The 23,448-nt window shown below is 36.2% G+C and overlaps 1 protein-coding gene across 1 annotated transcript; it reads right to left on the reverse strand.

Annotated features, from left to right (window-relative positions):
* Positions 1–1,514: 1,514 nt before the first annotated feature.
* Positions 1,515–22,910, reverse strand: LOC105390011 (pancreatic lipase-related protein 2). The gene is made up of 7 exons (XM_048624384.1): positions 22,565–22,910; positions 12,544–12,688; positions 10,725–10,950; positions 9,311–9,491; positions 8,702–8,893; positions 6,806–6,974; positions 1,515–2,484 (listed from the first exon to the last, which is right to left on the reverse strand). Exons 1-7 carry the CDS (start codon positions 22,620–22,622, stop codon positions 2,376–2,378), a joined length of 1,080 nt encoding a protein of 359 aa, XP_048480341.1. The 5' UTR covers positions 22,623–22,910; the 3' UTR covers positions 1,515–2,375.
* Positions 22,911–23,448: the final 538 nt, after the last annotated feature.

Below are 23,448 nucleotides of genomic sequence, written 5' to 3' on the forward strand. Positions count from 1 at the left end.
GATTAATTTTAAGCTAAAAGGCGTTTCCTGAAAAACTTCTAGGTAACATACATCTACAAATAAACCCTTCAATGTGGTTATTGGGTAGATGAGTGCCTAGTTGGTAGGACATATTTAACATAGGTTATCATACTAAGACCTGTATTCTTGTAGAAATGACACAGTATATTTTATCAAGTATTTATCATAATGACGATAGGTAAGTTATTTAAGTAAATAATAATATTTAAGCTGGGAATAAAACAATACAAAAGATGTGATAAATTGTAATTATAATTATATTTGCTTCTTCGGATGACTCGGGTGTTCTTCGCGAGCTTGCCTAAGCATTAACGCTTAAATTTATAACGCTATTGATTATATTTACGTTAATATTTAATAAGATTATGTATAAGTGTATAACCATTATGAATGTATAGATAAGTTTATAATACCTACCTAGCTCAATAATGTAGATACTAATGCTTTGCAGTGGCTCAGTTTGACAAAAATAGTACTACATATACCACTTTTTAGTTAAGATGATTGCTGTGACAATTTGTATATTTGAAAATTGCGTACAAATACTGTTGTAAATTCTGTGACTATTAATTATATTTCATTGGATACGACGACGACGCATAATATAACTCGATAGACATAATTATTAAAATTAATTAATTAAATTCATTTATTCAGTACATGTCATAAAATTCAATAAACAAAAAACAATACATTAACAACGAGCACAAGAATTAACATAAGTACAATTTATCATAAATCAAATTAATACATAAATTTAGGATTAAATACAATAATTTCATTATAATGTCAAATTCGAATTAGAATGTCAAAATGGGATGTCCGGTTTTAAACCGTAAAAATCTAAATTTCACAGGAATCATCTTAGCTGAAATAAAGTGCTTTGTAAAATTATTAAATACAAAAATGGTATTTAGTGGTATTCAGTTTAATGAAAAACGCCAGCCTTTTGATAGCTTTGCCAATGAAGATAAATTCTGCGTAAATCTCTTTTACCATGTTCTAAATTTACTTATCGACAGTACAAAATTTGAAACTTGCTACTTGCTGAAAAAATGCTACCGGTATTACCTAGTTCTTGCAACTAACAGAGAATTTGAAACAATCTGTTTATGAGACATGTAAAATTTTCCATGGATATCAAACATAAATGTATTTCTTTTTAAAATAATAATAATTGTGTATGTAGCTGTTTTGTTATTGCGTAAGTAGGTATATCGTTATTTGAAAGTGACTTGAAATATTGGTAGGTACTTACCTAGTATTGTGCAGATAAATGTTTTCATCAATCGAATGGCTTTTATTCAACATATTTAATAAACATGATAGATTATTTTTTTGTAATTTTGTTGTGTTTTTCTCAAATCATTAGAAATATTTTTGCGATGATGACATTATCTTCCCTAATAAATGTTTAATATCTATATACCTTGTTTTATTTTCATTCCATGCAAACTATACGGGTAAAAAGTAATACTTAAATAAAAAAAATATTAAGGCTCATAAATAATAATTTATTAAAAGTTATGGACACAATAGTTAAAGCGTAATAATTCTAGGAATCTACACTATACCCCCCTCCACTCACATTGCGAACTACACACACATAGGTACTTACTATTTACATAATTAATACATATTAAGTATATCACAATATTAAACTAGCTAAAGATATCACTCACAATAAAAGCTATTAGTTATATTAATCCATCATCATAATTATCATTATCATCAGCCAATAGCACAACTGCTGGACATAGGTGCATTACCCTCTTGCGTTTTTTAAATATTAAGTAAGAGTAAATTAAAGTAGTATAAATAAATAACAATACATATACCGTAAAGCACAACGCCTTCTATCCTAGAGGTAATTAAAATAGTAGTAAAAGATAGTGTCGTAACTAATCCGCATACTGATAGAAAATCAAGAAACAAAACGAATTCGTCATGAGAGTCAATATGTACTAGGAAGTATTTATACGGAAGTAATATTGTTACTAGTTTTGTTCCAAAACTACTGCAATGAAAATGTGTTGTGTTGGTTTGCAAATAAGAGTAAGTAATCTCTACCTATAATGTTACATTGAGCCCAGAAAATCTAAGGGTACCTACTTAATTTTTATCTCGGTAAACCCTATTTAGAGCCGACTCGAAGTAATTTAAAAATAGGTTAAAAAATAAAGACACAGTATACCTAAAAAGGCAGTCTCCATTATTTTATAAATTTCGTGACATGGCAAGTTGAATTCCCGCTGTTTCTATTCTAAATTCCAACATCCCGCCTGCATCCTATTGATGATAATTTTAATATAACTGTAATATTTACTTTTCTATATTGAAATATCATCGCATCATCAGCTGTAAGAGTCAGGGGAGATAGATCTGAGTCGTCGGGACTTCCCCGGGAACCCTCTGGCGTAGGGAGGTTTGGCGTTTGTCGTCACGTAGTAAATGCCTCGAGCCCTGAAACAATAAAAAGCAGGTAAGTGGCTTCTAGTGTTACATAACTGCATAATGACTCCTTGGTGGAATAGGAGCATTACGTATGGTATGAATAGTAGATGATTGCTTCTGGTATCAATAGCTCAAATAGGTTATGTGTCTAGCTGACGATGATGAACTGATTACTTACAGATGGACGAACGACGGTTTTTTTTTAAGTTTTAAGGTAATGATAGGAAGTGTTGTTTTAATTTGATTTTTAGGTTCTTGTTGTTAATAGTTTTTTTTAGAGTTTGAGGTAGGTCGTTAATAAGTCTAGGTATTAAATATTTATCTGTTCTTTTACCGTAAGTGTTTGTGCACCTATATGTTGTAAGTTCTTTATTGGTCACTTTTCTAGTTATAATTTTATGTTGTATGGGTTTTATGAGATCTTGGCGATTATATTGTTCAGCGAGAAGTGCGTATTTTACTTTTTTGGATATCGGAATAACTTTGCAATGTTTGAACAGTTTAGCGTAGTCGTCCCTATATTTAATTTTGACATGATTAGGAACTATTTGTTTAAGTATTCTAATCTGTAAGAGTTCAATTTGATCCAAATATGTTTTATATGTGCGGCCATAGCTAGTCAAGCCATAACTTACTATGGACTCGGCAAGAGATTTATATATGTTTAAAAGGATATTGTAAGGTGTTCTATATTTTATAATTTTAAGTTTAGCCATAAGCGCACGTAGCTTGTTACACACTTTGTTTATATGGGGGCCCCAATTGAACCGACTATCTACTGTGACTCCAAGGTATGTGGCCTCGTCCACTAGATCAATTGTTGTACAATCCCTGCAAGAACGGTTGTTGTTGTGGAGGCACTTGTGGCATTGAGATAAAAGCTTGGGTGATATGTCACTCATATTGTGGCTGGATCGTATGTGCATCATCTGGGTCTTTTTAGCGTTGAGTACCAGACCGGCATCATGCGACCATGCACAAATGGTCGTGAAGTCGGACTGGAGTTTTTTCATCGCTACTCTGATATTCTTATCCGAAGCAATAAGACAGGTGTCGTCGGCAAACTGATACAGGGAACAGTGTTTTATAACTTCAGCCACGTCATTTACATACACTAGGTAATGTAACGGGCCCAACACTGATCCTTGGGCCGTACCTATAGACACGTCTACTTCTCTGCTAGATGAATTTCCGATTTGGACCATATAAGTGCGATTTTCCAAGTAATTTTTGCACCAGTTTAGTAACGGGCCGCGAATTCCGGTGTTATCTAGCTTCTGAATTAGCTGATCGTGTCGCAGCGTGTCAAATGCCTTGCTGTAATCTATGAAGACTAGCAGCACGTGTTCTTTATTGTCCAGGCATTTATTAATTTCGTCTGTGAATTTAGAGAGCAATAGGCTAGTGCTTTTGTTTTGTCTAAATCCATATTGGGTATCTGTTAGGGTATCATACTCGTTGTAGTAATCATGAATCAAGCCCGCTATGTATTTTTCAAATATTTTATTTAAAATAGGTAGGATAGTTATTGGTCTATAGTTTGCGTAGTTACTTTCTGTACCATTTTTATATATAGGTCTGACTAGTCCTTTTTTTAGGTCGTTTGGATACACGCCTTTATTGACACTTATATTTATAAGTTTGGTTATGGTTGAGATTAAGTTGTCACAGGCGCTTTTAATATCTATTGGTCTTATGTGGTCCTGACCAGCTGATTTACGAACGCTGATTTTATCAATGATGCTTTTTATTCGTTTTGTTGTGGCTTTTTTAAAGAGTATTGAATTGTTGGACATTTTAGTTTTGCTTAGATTAAGTACAGGAGTATTACAGTTTGGTATTATATCAGCGACATTTTTTTCGAACGCATTTGCAAAGTTGTTTGCAATGACAGTTTCATCCTTCCTTTCCATACGGAAAGCTTTACTGATCACTTCATCAACAGACCTCGTGATACGACCAGTCATATTGTTTAGAATCTGCCATAGTTTCCGTGGGTTATTCTCATTTTCTTTTATTTGTTCTTTATAGTAATTATTTCGGGAGTTTTGTATAAGTTTGTTTGTTTTATTTCTTTGCTTATTGTATTCTAATCTTAAGATGTAATTGTTAGGTGTATTTTTTAACTGTATAAATAATTAGTCTCTTTTGTTACATTGCATTATAATTTTATTATTTAACCATTTTTCTTGCTTTCTAAATTTGTACTTATTGGTTTGTGTATAAGATGCTTTTTTATATGCGTTGTTCAGGGTAATTTTTATTTTATCGTATAGCTTGATAGGGCATTCTATTTTCTTTATTTCATCCCATTGTGCATGACCGTTTTAGGAACAACCCGAGCGCTCGGCACACCAATAGCCGACAGCACGGTCGCGCGGTGGTCAGCCAATACTGTGCCGAGCGCCGCGGAGTAAAGGTCTTCCGTGGAGTTTCTGATAAATATATGGTCAATACAACTTTTTGAGATTTTACCATCCCTTTCTTCTATTCGTGTGTAATCAGAAATTCCACACATAAGACCTTTTTCCGCCATTAAGTTCGAGTACAGCTCTTTGATTATGCTTTCTGTCTTTAAGTCAATGTTAATATCGCCCGCTAGTATGAAATATGGTGATTTTTCGTAGTGTGTTAATATTTTTGAAAGTTCATTTAGGAATTTGTGCTTGTTTTTATCCGGAGGTCTATAAAGTGCACACAAAACTAAATCGTGTTGTTTTGATATAGTGATTTTACCTAGTAGACATTCACAGTGTAATGTGGAAGTTTTATTTATGCATGGTTCAAAATTATATGGTTTCTTCACATATATAATTATACCGCCTCCTTTGCGTTTAGATCTTAGTTTCGTGTGCATTTCATACCCGTCGATATAAAATAATGTACTTATTGAATGGGGAATGTTGGCTTCTGTAATTATGATAACCTCTGGTTGGTACTTAGATTCATTTATGCATTGTAATAGTTTAGGGAACTTTTGGTAATTGAGCGTAAATTGATGTGAAAAACAGTAAATTTATTTTTAGTTGTAGGGATTATGGATAAAAAATTACTTAGGTGGGGACAATCAAATATTTCTGTAATGTTAGCCATTAGTATAGTAAAAAAGTTAATACTGGTTGAGTAGGTATAACTACCTACTGTGTGAACTATTTTATTGGGGAATCAATTTCTTAATATCGTCCACCGATTTAATATTAGAAATTTTGGCCTTTTCGTTTTTACGTACCAGAATTCTGCCTTCAGAGTTGCACCAAATAAACTTATAGTGGTCTTTTAGCGCAATCCTAGTCTCATACAGTAGTTTTTTGTTAGTGGATGTGAGAGCATGACGCACAAATATTCTGTTGGAGGCAGACTCGAGGTTAGGGTTAGACGGCAGCACATCGGACACGAGTAGCTCGGCGGCGCGACCTGCCCTCACCCACGGGCTGGTCTCATGCTCCTTCTTCAGCTCCACTTGCAGGATCCCGTCGCTCTGTCCAGCCTTTCCTCGTAATCTCTGTACCGTTTTGATTGCAGTGTGGTCCATTTTCAGTTTGATTGCTATGTCTTTGGTTATCGCATCGGCATTTTCATCTTCTTTGTATGGTACACCGGCAATTTCAATGTAACGATCAAGTTTTTTTTGTTCTTGTTCCTGCAGTTGTTGTTCATAGGCACACATTTTAATCAAAAGGTTTTGGTTTGTATTACCTAAGTGTTCATTTTTCTTTTCTAACATCTTGACCTTTGTTTTCAGTTCTTCCATATCCTCTTCATATTCTTCCATCTTACTGCAGCAGAATTCAACTGATTGTTGTAGTTCCGACATTTGTTTTTTTATTGTTTTTTCAATGTCTCTAGATATGTCTTGTAGAAGCTTCTTTATGTCGATAGATACTGGTTTAGACTTGCTACCTTGAATATTGCTATCAGGAACCTCATCATCCTGGTCTTCCTCCGGTGCAATGAATGATTTTCTTTTAGGTGAGTTACTGAGACAGGCGTCACAGGACCATTCGAAGTTCTCCACGGCACGAAGGGCAGAGATTTGCTTGTTCGTAAGACCAGCACATTCTAGCGTAGCATGTAGGGACATTTCGCACTTGCTGCATTCAAGGCCTGGTGCTCTCTTGGTGATGTTCTTCTGGCAGTTATCGCACTTGGGTAGTTTAGGTGGCATATTGCGGGTAGTTATGAGTATTCTGCAGATATATGACACACAACTTATCCGTACAAATGACAACCGACGAATGAATAGACCATATTATGGTCCACGACCATATTATGGTCCACGATTTAGATGGTCAACTTTTTTTACACCTACCTACAGTGGTAAAAAACTTACTTAGGCGTGACATGTTCTCCCATCATCACATACTCCGTATCCTTGGGCTCGCACCAGCCAATCAGGTACGAGAACAGGCTCGGGCACGGACCAGCCCAGAAGCCCTCCCGGCTGTTGATGGACTCTATGAAGTAGGGGGTCACCTTCGTGTGGTCGCACGATAGCGTCTCTAGAAGGAAGAATGTAGAACAATTTTAATGAAAGGATATGTGTTTTACCAAGTAGAAGTATACATAAATAGTGGAAGGCATACACATATTATTTGAAACAGTAACTCCCTCTAAATGAAATACTTGAAACTAAATAGTTTAGCTCGGCAGCGCCATCTATGATACAAGTGCAAAACGGATCGTCTCTCGACGTCTCTACACTTTCCTCACGAGTGAAAATTGTGAAAGTAGTTCATTGCCGCTTCGTGAGTTCAAAACTAGATGGCGCTAGTAGTAAAAATATGAATGGAATGCTTTTACATAACTTAGTTCTTTTGTAACAATCAAGGAAGAGTTTATTCTAGTGTGAGTAAGCAGTTATGAGTCGGTTTGCATTTAGCTAAATAGGTGTGGTGGTTACATTTCCTTTCTTTTCTATTGTTTAGTATCGTTCTTTGGCCTAAGTTGTTATTAGGCTTTGATTATAGCGATAAGTATCGGATAAGACGCAGTTTTATCACCCATCTATGCTTAGAAACATTATATTACATAGCATCAGAATGGTAGGTAGTTCCATAAAGCCCAAGGTAAATGTGCAGAGTTTAACATAGGTACCTTTTACTCGATTACCTACATCGAAACAGAATGCGACGTCGCATCATCGTAAATCATCGTCATCCTTGTGACGCATAGAATAACGCGGACTCGGATTGTGATTGTGATATCACAACTGTTGTGTACGGGCCCTAAATTTTCATCCCATCCCAATAGTCACGGTCAGCATGTTCATTGGGCCACCATTCCATATCAGAGAGCATGTTGCGAACTCGCATTCCACTCACTCCCAGTTTTATTAGCCCTAAAGGCAGATTCATACACTGTTTAGTGCGAATGCGAGTAGACGTACATTGCGGAGTATGTATAGCAGATTCAAAAGTTTTGCCAACAAGCCCAGCAATGTACGTCTACTACACACTCGCACTAAACACTTAAATCTCAATACTCACGAAAGATGGTGTCATGCGCGCAGCCGGGCTGGCTCGACCCGCCATTGACATAGAAGTCAGCGTGTCCATTCGGCCCCCACTGGCCGAGGATCCCGGCGCCCGTGTGCAGGATGTCCACGAATAGCGCGTCCGTGTGGTCCAGGTCACTTACAGTACTATACTATACAGTAGTGTGTGTCCCAGTACCTACTTACGGAAGATGGTGTCATGCGCGTAGCTCGGGTATTGTACTGTACTGTACCAGACCTACTGTACAGTACAGTACTGTGAGGTATCTCTCTACGTGTGTGTACTGTACTGTACTGTACTGAAGAGTACAGTGTACAGTACTGTATACTGTGAGCTATCTCTCTCGCAATACTCACGGAAGATGGTGTCATGCGCGCAGCCGGGCTGGCTCGACCCGCCATTCACGTAGAAGTCGGCATGCCCATTCGGCCCCCACTGGCCGAGGATCCCGGCGCCCGTGTGCAGGATGTCCATGACCAGCGCGTCCGTGTGGTCCAGGTCTCTTACTGAACTGTACTGTACTGTACTACACTGTACTGTGTGTTATCTCTCTCCCTGTTCCCTGAACTCACGGAAGATGGAGCCATGCGCGAAGCTCGGGTATTATACTGTACTTTACCAGACTTACTGTACAGTACAGTACTGTGAGGTATCTGTGTGTGTGTGTGTGTACTGTACTATACTGTACTAAACAGTACAGTATACTGTGCTATCTCTCTCCCAATACTCACGGAAGATGGTGTCATGCGCGCAGCCGGGCTGGCTCGACCCGCCATTCACGTAGAAGTCAGCATGTCCATTCGGCCCCCACTGGCCGAGGATCCCGGCGCCCGTGTGCAGGATGTCCACGAATAGCGCGTCCGTGTGGTCCAGGTCCCGGGACCGGTTGTTGCCCATGTAGAAGAATATTGTCGGGTCTAGGCCTGGAAGAGGTATGAGGTATCTGTTAGACTAACAGATGATAGTACTTAGTTGATTGAGGAAAGCCTAAAGAATTCAGTGTAGTGAGGTAGTAGTTTGTCGGAGAAGATCTATAAGAATAAGTATAGTGGTAGGTGCTCCTTGGGAGAGGCAAAACTATGGCCAGTAGTGGACGAGTGTTGATATTGATGGTTGGGGTGTCAGCGAAAGACTGTATTAGGACTGGCTTAACAACAAACCCTAGACTGGCTATAAGTAGATATAAATGTGGTTGTTACCGAAGAAGATTATAGACGACAGTCATAGATCATAGTCAATTAAATTAAACTCTATCAAATAGAAAGGATACTATAGTATAGACGCTGCTACCACTAGACTATTAAATTCATGTGGATATTTTACATTGTATTGTAATTAACCTGTGATCCTGCCAAGTTTCCCCTCAGCCAGATGATTCGCCACCAGCCCGAGTATATGCGCGCCGACACTGTACCCTATCGTGTGGATCTGCTCCGGGGCCACCGCCTTGCTCGGGTGGTACTGGATGTACTCGACCAGCTGAGCTATGCACATGCCGGCGAAGCGCGGCGCCCATTCTATCTGTGGATGGAGAGGATATAGTGATAGTGGCAGTCAGTGTAGTCAGTAGTGCCTAGACACACCTAGACAGACAGAAACTAGAGTCTGCGCTGTCAATAGAGGGAAAGGTAGATTTTAGGGTAGAGGGTCATAGTAGGTAACCATGGTTCTATTGAATATAACGATGTTACACCTACCGAGTAGAGTGGCGTTATAGTATCCTCGGCCGAGCACTTGGTCAATAGCTAGCCGTTCATTGGTTCAGGATCAGCCGAGGATTCTGTCTCGCCTTTCTACGCGATAGGTGTAATCAGGGTAATCGATCTTAAAGATACAAAATTAAAGCCAATAACGTACTATGATATATGATATGATAAAAGGACAAGGGCCATGCTCTGCTTCCGTATATTTCGGAAGTGATGAAAATTGTTGTGCAGCACCTTGAGTTTGAACTCAGATCAGTTAATTAATGATATTTATAAAAGCGAGGCTATATTTTTTACTTGGAATACGTTGGAAGAGTGTCGAAACGTACAGAAATACTTACATAACTACTGTGTATTAATGGTAATTAAATGATTATGGAAGGGACAATAATAACATCAATAAAATAATAAAATAGCATCACCATCATGCCCAAGATAATACTGGACATAGGTTTCTCTTAAATAGCGTAACAAAAATCTGTACTCCGCCACCTGTATTATAGGTCAGCCCAGTCCATAATTAACTTTGGTAAATTCTTAGTCAATTTTAACTGGCTACGTGCAAAAGTAAAAAGTTACAAGGGGCACACCGCAACATAATTATAATGAAATTATTAGTTAATTACCTTTTAACGTTTAAGTAATATTACCTCAATATAATTAACACATAATGAGGGATTGCCTAATCTGTACAAGACACAAATATTCGTCACTTAAAGCGTTGCGTGCTAGGGTGACCATGAGGCAGTGAAATACATGCATTGTTCATTTGGATAACTATGTGTTTTAACATAACAGTGAACCTAAAACACAGTTTTTAAGTGACCATATAGGCATGTTTTTAATATGGGAAATGTACAAAGGATCCACTTGTGATACCAATTTTGTTTCAGTTTTTTTTTTTATATTAGTGCTACTTTATATTTTCGGAATATAAAGTAGCTTCTAACAATAAACTAATCATCATAGGCCTCTCCAAATAATCGCCATAACATTGTCCTCGATCCAATATTACTATTTTGAAGTACCATAAAGCTATTGAACGCACCTGACTAAGACAAGGTTCCTTGACTAGACTGCCATAATCAGCTATAATAATATTATAGTTGCCCCTCGCGAAGTAAGCTTTCCTCATGTCAGTACTCGGGCTGAGGTTGCGGCCGCCGCCGAAGCCGTGGACCACGATTTTGGTGGGGTGTGCCGGGTTGAAGCGCGAGCGGGTGAGAGACAGGTTGTCCAGTGTGTCCAGAAGCTCGCCCTTCTCTTGCGTTGATCTGGAAGTGGAGTGGGGGGTTGGTTAGAAGAGAAGAAAGGTAAAGTATCGGACCAAACGGATTTTCATAAATGTATGGAGCAACGGCGGCGGCAATGCCGAGCATGTGGACGAACTTGTGTGAAATTATACAAAGAATAGGTACTGAATGCGATGCGTCCGATGCATACGTTGCCGAAAGGTGGACGCTTATTTTTAAAGTTTATAAATGTATAGCAGTTAGGGAATGACGTACTATTTTTTTCAGTACAGTGATAAATCTTAGTTCAAAACAATGATATAATTAAATGCATTACTAATATGTATTCAATTCTTATGTAGGAAAAATCCATGCATTAAATATTTCATTGTATCTAATTCATACGAGATAGTAATTAAAAACTTAAATTGAAGTTATAAAGAGTAAATTATTATAATCCCACAACCTATGATTTGATCTTTCTCACAACCCTCACAGAGTTGTGAAACTTTTCTGTAAAATTGGATGCTGGGAAACTATTGCATTCCAATGGAACTAAAGTAATATTGTAAACACTAATTTAGTTCAGCAAAATATATCTTAGGTGGATAATGTTGACAAATTATTATAGGTATCTTACTTCGATCATGTATCTAAGCTAAATATGAGTTGCACTCAAGAAACATATGTACTTCTCTAAGTTACCGATAAACCTAAATAAGCACCTACCAGCTGTATATAATGTAACCACAATCTAATGGTACCTAGAGCCAATTTGCTCAATAACGTGCCAAAGCACCTGCTATAAAATTCGCCTACCAAACTAAATTTAAAATAGCGAAGTATGAATGTATAAGTTACCTTAATTTGACTATTAATCATTTGTGCCTTGACCTGATATTTTGAATTCATATTACTTATTAAAATTACATTTTATACCGTCCCGAAGTGAGAAGGTTTGCGAAAGATTGCGGTAAGCCACTGGGTAGTGATGGCTTCAAATGTAATTAAATATGCTATTCTAAGCTTTATTTAGATGGTTCTTCTTTAAAATTAAATATTATTGCAATCTGACAGTTAGCACTAGACTCCTAAGGGGCATCAGCATCACTACACTCTGTCTTTGGCTACCCTCTTTCTATCCCTACGGCCTACATATCTAAGGGCCGACCTAAAGGACGTTGAAGGCTACATTTGCCTGTGGTCTCTACTCGAGAACTTACCTTATAATGTTGAATTTATGAACATATAATAAGAAAGTACTCGGAGCTCGTCCTTGCCGCATGCCGTAAATTAGACGAATAGGAGATGACCGGCAGCATAGCGCGCACCAATATCATTGCGCACATCCAAGGTAATCTAAAAAGTTTATTATCTCTCTAAGATGAGCTCTGCCTCTACTGCACGAGTCCGTTATCGAAGTAGATTCACCTTAAATACAGCGCTTTCATTGGTGGAACGTGCATTAAATGAATTTATCGTTGCCAATAACGAAACCGCGCCGGGTTCCTAGGTGGTCACTATGTAAGACGAAAAAGAAGATTCGGAGCGCTTCTGCTCCAGTCGTGACTCTATCTCGTTGTATTGAACGTTTTTCGTCAGTATAGAATAACCCTTCTGGGTTCATATTCTCACCTGGTGTACAAGTAGAACTGCAGCTTGTGGTGCGGGCAGCGGTACGGCGGCGGGATGCACGAGGTGGTGTTGAACACGTCCTGCAGGGACTGCGGCTTCTCCTTCTGCTGTCGCGGCCGCCGGCTCGGCCGCTGGGTGGATATCACTGCGGGGATAGGACGAGTGATTAGAGCATAGGAAGTGTAAGGGAAACGACTAGCCCGCAGCAGTCAACGGTGGTTAGGAATGGGTTGCTCTTGGCTGTAATCAAGAGCATGAATGTTATTATGTTCATAGATATTATATAAAATATTCATCGTTTTAAAATAGGTCATGTAAACTTTACGTATTCCATTCATAGTATTCGTCAGTAAGTACAGGAATACTGCTATTCACTAATAGGGTATGGAAACCGTTATAATAAACTTCGAATGCATATTATCTATGACTTTAAACGTAATTAGATACTATATTAAAAGTATTCGGTAGCTAGTAAGTACCTAATTGTTAAAGATGTACCTAATGATACGTACGCATTATTTGAAAACACATTGTTGTTTCATATCGGACGTAAATAAAAAACCTTATTAATTTTGTGATTGTCACACAATTATTTAGAACCCACCAGATTAATTACTTAATAAAATGGCTATTTAGTCAAGGTGTTTAATTGTATACAAGTACTATCGTGCGAATTAACTGTGCACCTGACTGACAAAAACCAGAGGTCATATTAACTAGGTTTGGCGTCCCCGGCGTGACCCCTGGTTCTTGCTGGCCAGGTGCACAGTTTAATTCGCACGAGTAGTAATGTGAGAAGCCGGTGTATGGAGGCTCGATGAAACAAAAAGCCATGTAAATTCCCAGCACGTAGTGCCACCGCGTTGCGTCACGCCCCGGAGAATTATTTGCATTTCTTGTCGTGTTGTCGCCATTGTTGAGAAAATTCGGTAATTCCACGAGGAATTGCTGGAAAGTGTGCCGCAGGTGGAATGCGACAAATATTTTGTTTTAATATTACATTGTGCTATAAATTGTCATCTTCTCCCAACCTTAACATGTGTTGGCTGGAAGACAATGCTTTTAGGCAATAAGCCCGCCTTTGTACATTGTCAGTATTTTATTTCAATTTTCTGCTGTTCTTTTAAACTTTATGACAATAAAGTGCTAATAAATAAAAAAAGATTATATTTAATGCTTACATTTATTTATTCGTACACGCTAAATACGTCAAACACGCACAAAAATTAATATAAATCCCTGGTTAAATTGACATCCGAAAGATAGTCAGACAACACGTTATTTCAATATTTTTGTTCTACAACTTTTGGAATATCGCGAAAATTAAATTCTAGTGCCCATACTACTTAAAATGTTACGTGACGTGACCAACAAAGATTAGGTTAGGAGCAGAAAAAAATATTTTCGCGAATTTTCAAAAGTCGTTTGTTTAGAATGAAGAACGATGATTTGCGCGACTTTCTTTTGGATCAAGACTATTGTAAAGGTATACGATTTGGCATTCTCCGCTGTAATACTTAACAATAAAAAGTAAGTAAAACCCTTTTAATTTATTGTGAAAAACTTTACGTTACATACTGGTAAATCTGAACGTGTTATCTCCAGAATGTCATGCACTAATAAGTTGGAGGTTATAATATTTCTGCTGTTTCATATTTTATTTACACACGTACTGTACTATTACATTATATTGTTCTTAATATTAATATTGCACTTCTTACATTTCTTTATGCATTGAATTATTGCTATACGTATGTCATGTGACTTTTCAATCTATATTTGCGATTATTATAGAACAATCGGGGTTCAGAATGACTCCCTAAGTCACCTACTACACCATGTTTGTACATAGGTGTACTACTTGAGCTCTTAAATAAATTACTTGGAATGTATAACTTTGCACTAAATTCTCTAGTAAAATGTGGTTATCCTTGGTGCAATTCCTAACTGAATACTTCTACATTCGTAAATAAATCTGTTGCGGAATAAACTTTACTTAATTATGTTTGAATCACTAAATAGCTCGAGATACTGAAAGAATTTTATTTTAAAAAGTAAAATAATTCCCGAAAATACCTACCAAAGTTTCACTAATAAATCACCACGATTCGGAAACCAAACATTGTAAGGAAATGATTAAAGATTCAAACATAAAATAGGTAGTTCCAACATTTATCTTTATGATTAAAAAATTTGCGTGCACTAATAGTTGATGCAAACCTACACTTCCTTGTCAATCGTACGAATAATTAATGTTTTAACATTTCAAATAAATTTGACTAATTTGGCACTAATTACTAAACAGATGAATACGTAGTTATTACAACATATTATGCTCACTACTGCAATCCTCGAAAGAGTAGTCAAAGGTGACTTGCAAGTGCACTCACTCACTCACTCACTCACCGATCATAAAAATTCTAAGGCACTTCTAGCAGACCTAGAAGCTTCAAATTTGAAATATAAGTAGTGTTTGGTGTATGAACCAAGGAAAAACTAAAAAATTTGGGGGCACGGTAGTAGCACCAACTCGAGTAAAATTTTTCAATTTTGGTCCAGTTTTCTAGATAGGTACATAACTGCTTAAATAATTTCATAATCACATATCTGGGGGCACGGCAGTGCCCCCACCAAGTAAATATAGGCGCACGGTAGTGCCCCTGCCAAATCGAGCAAAAGATTCGCGTCGTGCAAATTAAATCCGCAAAGGATGGATTACCTACCTACCTACGGACAAATTACATGGGGCTACCAGTGCTACCACTTATAGTAAAATTTTCTTAATGTACAATGAACTTTGTGTATTGGAAACTAAGGTTGAAATTTAATTAGGGAAATTTGATGCAGTACGAAGTATCAAAGTTACGTTTATTCATTACGTACATTACGTAGCCAAAAATAAATATTCTTGATTCTTACCTTAAGGTTGCGATTTATGTAGGTAGGCAACCTACCAAACTAAGTTAACGAACCTACGTACCTAGAAGGTACCGAAAAGTAAAAAAAGTAGAACTGTCAAAATAAAAAAAGAAATGAGATCCCATCAAAAACAATACTTGTCAAAAAAAACCATTACTGACTTGGTCATCGCACTAAATAATTTAATTAACACGTGTTTCCATGCGAAGGCGTAGTCAATATATTTATATAAAACATTCAATATTTTTAAGGTTGAGATGCGCGCGTGGATAAGACTTGGTATTACATGGATCTCACAACTTTTTACCGTAGAACAACTGAGTTACGAGACTTGGTTTTTTTGACAAGTATTGTTTTTGATGGGATATAAATTTCAACACCCAAGACCCGAGTACAAATATATGTGTTTAAACAAATATCTGCCCCAGCCGAGAATCGAACCCGAGACCTTCGGCATAGCAGTCAGGGTCACTAACCACTACACTATTCAGCCGTCGATAGATCGCGAGCCGTATCGCCGTATGAGTGTGTTATATATATATTATGCTGTGTTAGGCTGTGTATTATGATAATGCCTACCAATGTCAACCAAACAGCAGCCAAGCTGTTGTTGTAAAGAGGACATCATCTCGCTATTTTCACCCTGACTTTTGACCACATCATTATAATTTCTATGTAACAACGTGTTTTAAGTCATTACAGTCATGGATAGTCGTACCTTGTGCCCTTTCTGTGTGGATATATGAAACTACTTAGGAAAGCAATTATTATGATTTTTCAAACTTTTCTTTGTAATTATAATTTCATGTTTATTATAAAAATAATTTACGGTTATTATAATGATTAATGATATAACGCACGTTGTGAATCTAATTTATTTTTGCACATGCAATTGGGTATAACATTACAATACAGTTAGGTCCAAACAAGTAGACAGTCCTAAAGTTAGCAGCAATTACACTTTTGCACCGTGTCAAACTAACCAACCGTCAATCTTTTAAAAGAAAGAATAGGCGCTTTGTTAGTTTGACAAGGTACCTACAAAATGTAATAGCCCCCAACTTAATGACTATCATCTATTTATTAGGACCGAACTAATCTATGCATCACAACTTCCAATTCACACTTTTCAGTAACACTTACACATTAAGCCTCGTATTCACTAGGCGACAAATTGTCGCAGAACCTGTCTAGGCACATGTCGTCTATAGTCGTTTGCAATAGAATCCAACAATCATGTAAACAAATATGGCGGACTGACATTGACAGCGTATTGTTTATGCCCATAGTGATGTCATAGTGTTCTAATTAGATTAAATATATAAGCCATAGACTATAAAATAAAACTGATTATATATAAAAAAGTGTTAATTAAAACAAATTTAAATCTTCGTCTTCTTCATCATCACTATCAGAAGTGTCGCCGGTAACCGTAATTATAAATGGAACCACTGTGTCATCGCTTGCCGTGTCTAAAATGCCGTCGAGCTTTTTCATTTCTTCCTCTTCCTTTTTTCGTTTTGGTTAATTATATTAAGCTCTTGAAAATTATTTTTTATTGTATTCAAATAATATTAAATTAAAATAATTTATTAAATTAAAATTAAAAGATAACTTCAGATTACGAACAACACTAACTTTTCAATGACTTATAGAGTTCGATGAGTAAAAAACTAAGCTGACAGCTTGTCAAACACTTCGAAATTTTTACGTTGGAAATGTTTTAACAAATTTAACTTATAAATACAAGTTAAATCGTGTTGAAGATAATGTGAAAACAATGGTGCGTTCGTTGAAATCAGAATATGTTCATAATTGATCGTCAAATGTATGTGATTACGGAGTAATCGTGACAATTTGGTTTGTTTACATGATTGTTGGATTCTATTGCAAACGACTATACGTGTCGCCGCGACGTCGCGCTCTGTTCTGCGACGTCGCACGCGACTATACAGCGACATCTACGTGTCGCAGAACAGGTTCCGTGTTTTGGCTCGCGAGACAGAACTTCCTGCGACATCAGTCTAGCGCATAGAGTATTTTTTTACTAGGTCTAGCGACCGCTGTTGCAGAGTGTGGACGCGTGCGCGACTTCTGTATCACGACATGTTACCAAAATGTTCTGAGAACACGCACCGTAGATGTTCTGTAACAGTCTCAGAACTTGTGCCCTAGTGAATTCGAGGCTTTATACAACTATGACACAGGTAACACGTAGGTTATAAATGATTACGGGAGCTATATTTTCGCTCGTACCTACGCATTGTGTCAGGTTCTCGCATCACTTTCTCTGTTCATCGATTCACTTAGTACAGTGGGAAACACTTAAAAGTAACACTTAGGACGTTTAATTATTCTTAATTCTTGCGCCATAGGAGTGAAGTTTGTACTATAAGTTCCACATTTAGGGTGTCGTCTAATGTACCCAGTTCACTTTCAACTGTGCCAGTGACATTGGATGAGGTAATTAATTCTACCTGTATTTAGTATGATTGCGTTTAAATTTTAACGTGTATTTGATACTATGGAGTAATAATAACGTTTCGCCTAAAACGCGTTTTGCCCTCTTAAGTAGGTATAACTTTTGCTCAAATTATATTCTCCACACATCAATTTGAATGATTTTATTATTTTGTAACCTTAGTTCTATGAAGAATAATGTAATGCTATCTTTCAGAACAAGCCTGAGAATCCTTTTCCATAAGTAGTGCACCAAGCCACGAATTTTAATCGGCCACCTCTGAAATGAAAAAATACCCTGCTGTTTTTCACGGTTACAAGAATGGTCATTGGTCATGCAGCATGCATATTATAAAAGTTTTTAAGTATTTCAGGTACATAATATAATTGGTAAAATGGAAACGTCACTGATATAATTCAACCATCGGTTCAAAAGTTATGTAGCGCTCATTTCTCGTCTTGTGAGATTGTAAATTAGATTAAGGTTTCACGTTATAGGTAAAATTTTACCTACATAATAATACATTTTATAATTTTTCCATTTACTTAAATGTTTCGTAACTGAATTCTCAAGTCATCCATGAAAATGGAAGCGTATTCTAGACAGTGCTTTATGTAAGAGAGTGTGTTACTTGGTAATTAATTGATTCCTTTCCATATCGTTGGAGTTCCCACGCGCTACCTCGTGTAATGACTTGAATACGTGTTAAGTTCATATGAAGACTGCTATTGTTGGTACTACATATGTGATGATGATGATGTATATTACTTACCATATGAATAGAGAAAATAAAAACATAATCAAAAAACTATATTAGAAGTTTGGAAGACTGCTTCATACCACCTCATACTATGTTATCACTTGGTGAGGTCGGTGTGGTACTGGATTAGTAAAATGAAATAGAAGTTTTATTTTTCGTTGCAAAATGACATCGGGAAGGGCACTCATATTCTACGGAGGACAGGGGCTAGAAACCCTAGGTGCTTATAACTTCCTTGAAAGATCTTTCAATCAAAATCATACCTTCATACTATGCTCAAATCAAATATAGGGTTAAACCAAGGGCACCAAGGTTCGATCAGTAATAAAATTGTCTATTGTTAGAAAGCAATCATGTGTTTGTCGTCTAGCATTATCTTCGATGTGGAAACCCATCAAGGGCACGTGTGTTGTGAAATGTCGTATGCGAGCCACCTCTACGCATTTTTTACTAATTCATTGTCGGAGTTCGAAGGTTGTGTTGCTACATGTCCTTTTGTCGTTATATTAATTTTCTATAGTCGTCTAGAAAAACGTTAAGCAATTTGATTTTTTGCATATTTAATCGAGTTTTAAAGTCTAATGATATTTCAATTATTTGGTTTTAAACTTAACTTAAAACAATGGATTGATTTCTGATATATTTATATAAATGAATGTATTAAATATATTTATGTTATGACCAATCCAATGGCTCCAATTATTTGAATTGTTATGATTTAGCTTGTTTAATATCCTGTAAAACATATTATAAATGCTTACTGAAATACAATACTGCCGGCTATAAAAACCTATATACTAGCTAATTTATTATTGGTTTTACGATCTTAATTCCGGTGACGTCATTGGTTTTGTAAAACTTCGCAGAAACATTTGTGCATTCACTAAAAACCAGTTGCCAGCAGGATCCCGGCCGAGTCGCCTTGAATAGCAAACAGGACACGTATTTACTTAATCAATAATTTACGAACTCAATATTTCACTGTACTTGTTGCTATTTTGCGAAAATATTTACAATCGCAACGGTATGAAAAATATATCATGCAAAATATTTATAAAGAAAATGGCACTCTAACGCTGGCTCTAATTTAAACAAATTATAATAGATATTATATATGAGATTTTAGGGCCAGCGAGAGGGTTCCATTTTCTTAAGCAGTTGGTCCTGTCCGTAAGGACGCTAGTAATATATATTATAAGTCAATGCCCACCTCAAATCCGCGTGCCCTTACGATGGGACCCCATTGGTACGTTGCGACGAGTCGTCCCAAAGGAACTGTCATAAAAATATAATTATGGCTATGGCTGCGACGACGCAGCGTACCAATGGGGCTTAGCCCTTACACCTGCGCGCAGGAGAAGCTGATGTTTGCCAGCGACGACAGAGCTGCTGTATCGGTTGCTCAAAAATAACACTTAATACGTAAAAATTAATAGTTAAATTATTATGTTATTATGATCAATGTTAGTAAGTTACAAAGTCTCGGTTGCTTCTGGTTTTACCGGTAAAACGTAAACGGGTTTTAGTTTGTGTTGCAATAATTTGATATTGTATGCAGTTACGAATTTTCGGTTTAAACATTCGTAGGATTTTACTACTTCAGGAATTTGTTTGCTTAAATAATTGACAACATAAACGTTTATGCTAGTACATTTTAATTATAAGAAAATAGATTATGACGAATTGCATTTATAAAAACATTATCTGATGATTATAACAAAAACTGACTCCAATTCTTCCGCAATTCGCACGTACAGTGAATGTCATAACTTTGAAGGAGGTTTTGAAGGCAACCGACTGGATAAAAAACAACTTTAAGTAATAATTGAGGCAGTATTTTTTACAAAGTGTTAAAAAAGTGGTTCCTTGAATTTATGCAGATTATGATGTGTGGGTCTGATCTAGACCAAAGGTACGTAGTATGTAGTTAATGTATATGTTACTAGCCGAATGTTTCCTTACGATGTTTTCTTCTTAGTATAAGTTTAACGCTATCAAATCCTCGACCTCTCATTAGATAGGTTAAAAACATATCAGTTACTGGATCTTGGAGCCATGGTCTAATAATAGAATCAAAAATATTCCAAATAGTTCCGATTCATTACACAATACAAACAAATGGCTACTTAAAACAAACAAACTTCGTGACCTTTATTTGGTACATTTTTCGTATGTTTTTATGCACATAATATGAGATAACCGAGTGGGCTGAGAGAGTGGTTATGCAATGGACTGGTCGGATGTCGGTCGCGCACATAGAGCTTACGAAGTACTAGATCTACCATATTATTATTTTTATTTTGTTGACCAAAACATTAAAAATAAATTCAATTGTATTTAGCTAATTAGTAAGTTGAACATATTTTTGGATCGGTAATGCACCATAACATTATCAAGCATAAAAGATTGTTAGATTAATTGATTATTTGCATAAATTAAGTACATACATATAGGATATAATAATGTGTAATATATATATATTATGTATTTTTAGTTTGGTTTGCTCTTACTATATACCCCAATAGGCTCGTCATTCAAGAGGATATTCAATCACAGTGAACATTAACAAATAGAAATATAATAAGTATGTGTGGTCTAGTGTATATTTCTGACTCTATGGTCGAACACTCACAGTCTCAACTGTGCACTTCATTTAGAAGGTACGATACCGGCTCCTGCAGATTAAGGCTAGCACCGCCCGCCCATTGAAAAAAACATATGTTTAAAAACGTATTTCCAAAAAGTTCTTAAATAATCTGATCGTCATGCAATTTTATTGAGATATTTTGGTTTCTCGTAACTCTTGTAACACTTACTTAGAAGAAACAACAAAAATGATAGTTGAAAATAACTCTTTTATCTTTATCTTTCCTCTCTTTAAACATAGGTACTAAGTACGTAGTAGTAAGTTTTTTTGTAAAAAATATGCCCCTTTTACGTACCCGGAAGAAATGTACTGTGCTAGAGTTGTTAAACTGTACTTTTTCTATACTTCACTCGGAAATCCTCGAGGAAATGCCGTTGACACAGATCAAAGTTCGTGGATATACATACTTATTATACTTAAACAGGTGGAAATTATACAGGATTGATTGTCATAGTGTTAATATTTTCTATAAGTTTTGTAATTTTTCAATGAAATTAAGTAAAGGTGATCATCATCATCAAAATCATCCAATATTTTGGAAAATAAATCTCTCTATCTGTTTCAGGCAGGACTAACTAAAATAGTCTGAGAATGGATAGGTTTATTAATTGAACACGATCAAATAAATTGCTAATGGCTTGCTGTCGAGAGAGAAGAGTACATGGGAGTAAAACGACTTATTTTAATTAGGTGATGAAGCGACGGTATATAGGCAACAGTACGGTAACTATACCTAGTAGAAACTTACATAAAATTGGTAATTACTTATAAGTAATGAGATTTAGAAGACAAAATAAATGTCTAAAAATTAATTCATAACGATGTATTGACAGAAAGACAGAATTAGACAGAAAGAGCCCCCCCTTATTCGAACGGAGAGTAATTTGTAAAAATTGACGTTCATCAGAAAATTTTATATTTGTACGATGAATAAAAAAAATTGACTTTGACTGACTTTGACTTTTGCCTTTGACTTTGACTTTTATACTTTACTTAATTTTCAGGCGTAAGTATCTGATTAAAATGTAGATTGTTTGTATTGTCTTGTGTGTGACGAATAGTTTTTACATCTCAATTTATTTTAAAGTAATGTCACGTCTTTCCTTAGTGAATAAAACTGCGGAAAGAATACTTAAATAGCATTTAGCAGGTTTACTAAAACATAAACAATCATGATGATAAGAAATACCTACTTTAAATCTACATAAAAGCTTTAAAACCTTACACCACTTACCAGTAATGTCCAGTGCAGTGACACAAAATAACAATAACCACTTCGCACTAGCCACCATTTTTTCTACTAAAAATAAATTATGTAAATAAACACAGCCACTGAAAACAATCACTTAAAAAGTCACATAACACAAATTTAACAACCCCACATATCCTTTTTAAAAAGTATTTACACTTGCGTAAACTTTATTTCATTTAAAAAGGAACTTTGAAACGTCAGAATTTCAAAACTTTTTGCCGCGGTTTTTTAGTTTGACGTTTGCGAGTGCGTTCGGGAGTGTGCTAGGCGTGCGTGGCGCGTGCGTCGACTGACAGCGAAAGTGCTGGCTGTTTGCGACGGGTGACCCTCGCCACCGCACCGCTTCCTTGCGCGCGAATTATTTTAAAAAAAGTTGCGAATTCGGCCAATCCACGGATGTAGGATGCGGACTCTATGTAAGGTTATAGTAAGTAAAGTATTAATCATGCAAATTATTAATTGGTCGTTGCTGGTTATATCAACCATTGTGTTTATCGAGCTTAGCTTATTGGCGTTCCTTCTTTACATTCTGCAGGATCTCACAAAAACTACATCATTTTTATTTACTTTATAAGTAGGTAAGTCAGTAGATTACCTGCTCAATAAATTATGAAGTATCACATAGGTATTGTCACATATTCTGCTCATACATTCCTGAAAACCTCTTCCCAATGCAATCTGTTATGATTCATTGGTGTGTAATGAATATAATAATTATAAGGAAGTAATTTATAATTCATTACATAATTAAGCCGATATTATAAAAGTTAAATACCTACTATAATTATTTAAATATTAATATATCGTTAAGAGCAGAGTGATTTATATAATATTGTAATAATATATCCGTAATCTGAACGTCATAA

This window comes from Plutella xylostella, chromosome 12 (genome assembly GCF_932276165.1).
Source record: "Plutella xylostella chromosome 12, ilPluXylo3.1, whole genome shotgun sequence".
NCBI classification, from domain to species: Eukaryota; Metazoa; Arthropoda; class Insecta; order Lepidoptera; family Plutellidae; genus Plutella; species Plutella xylostella.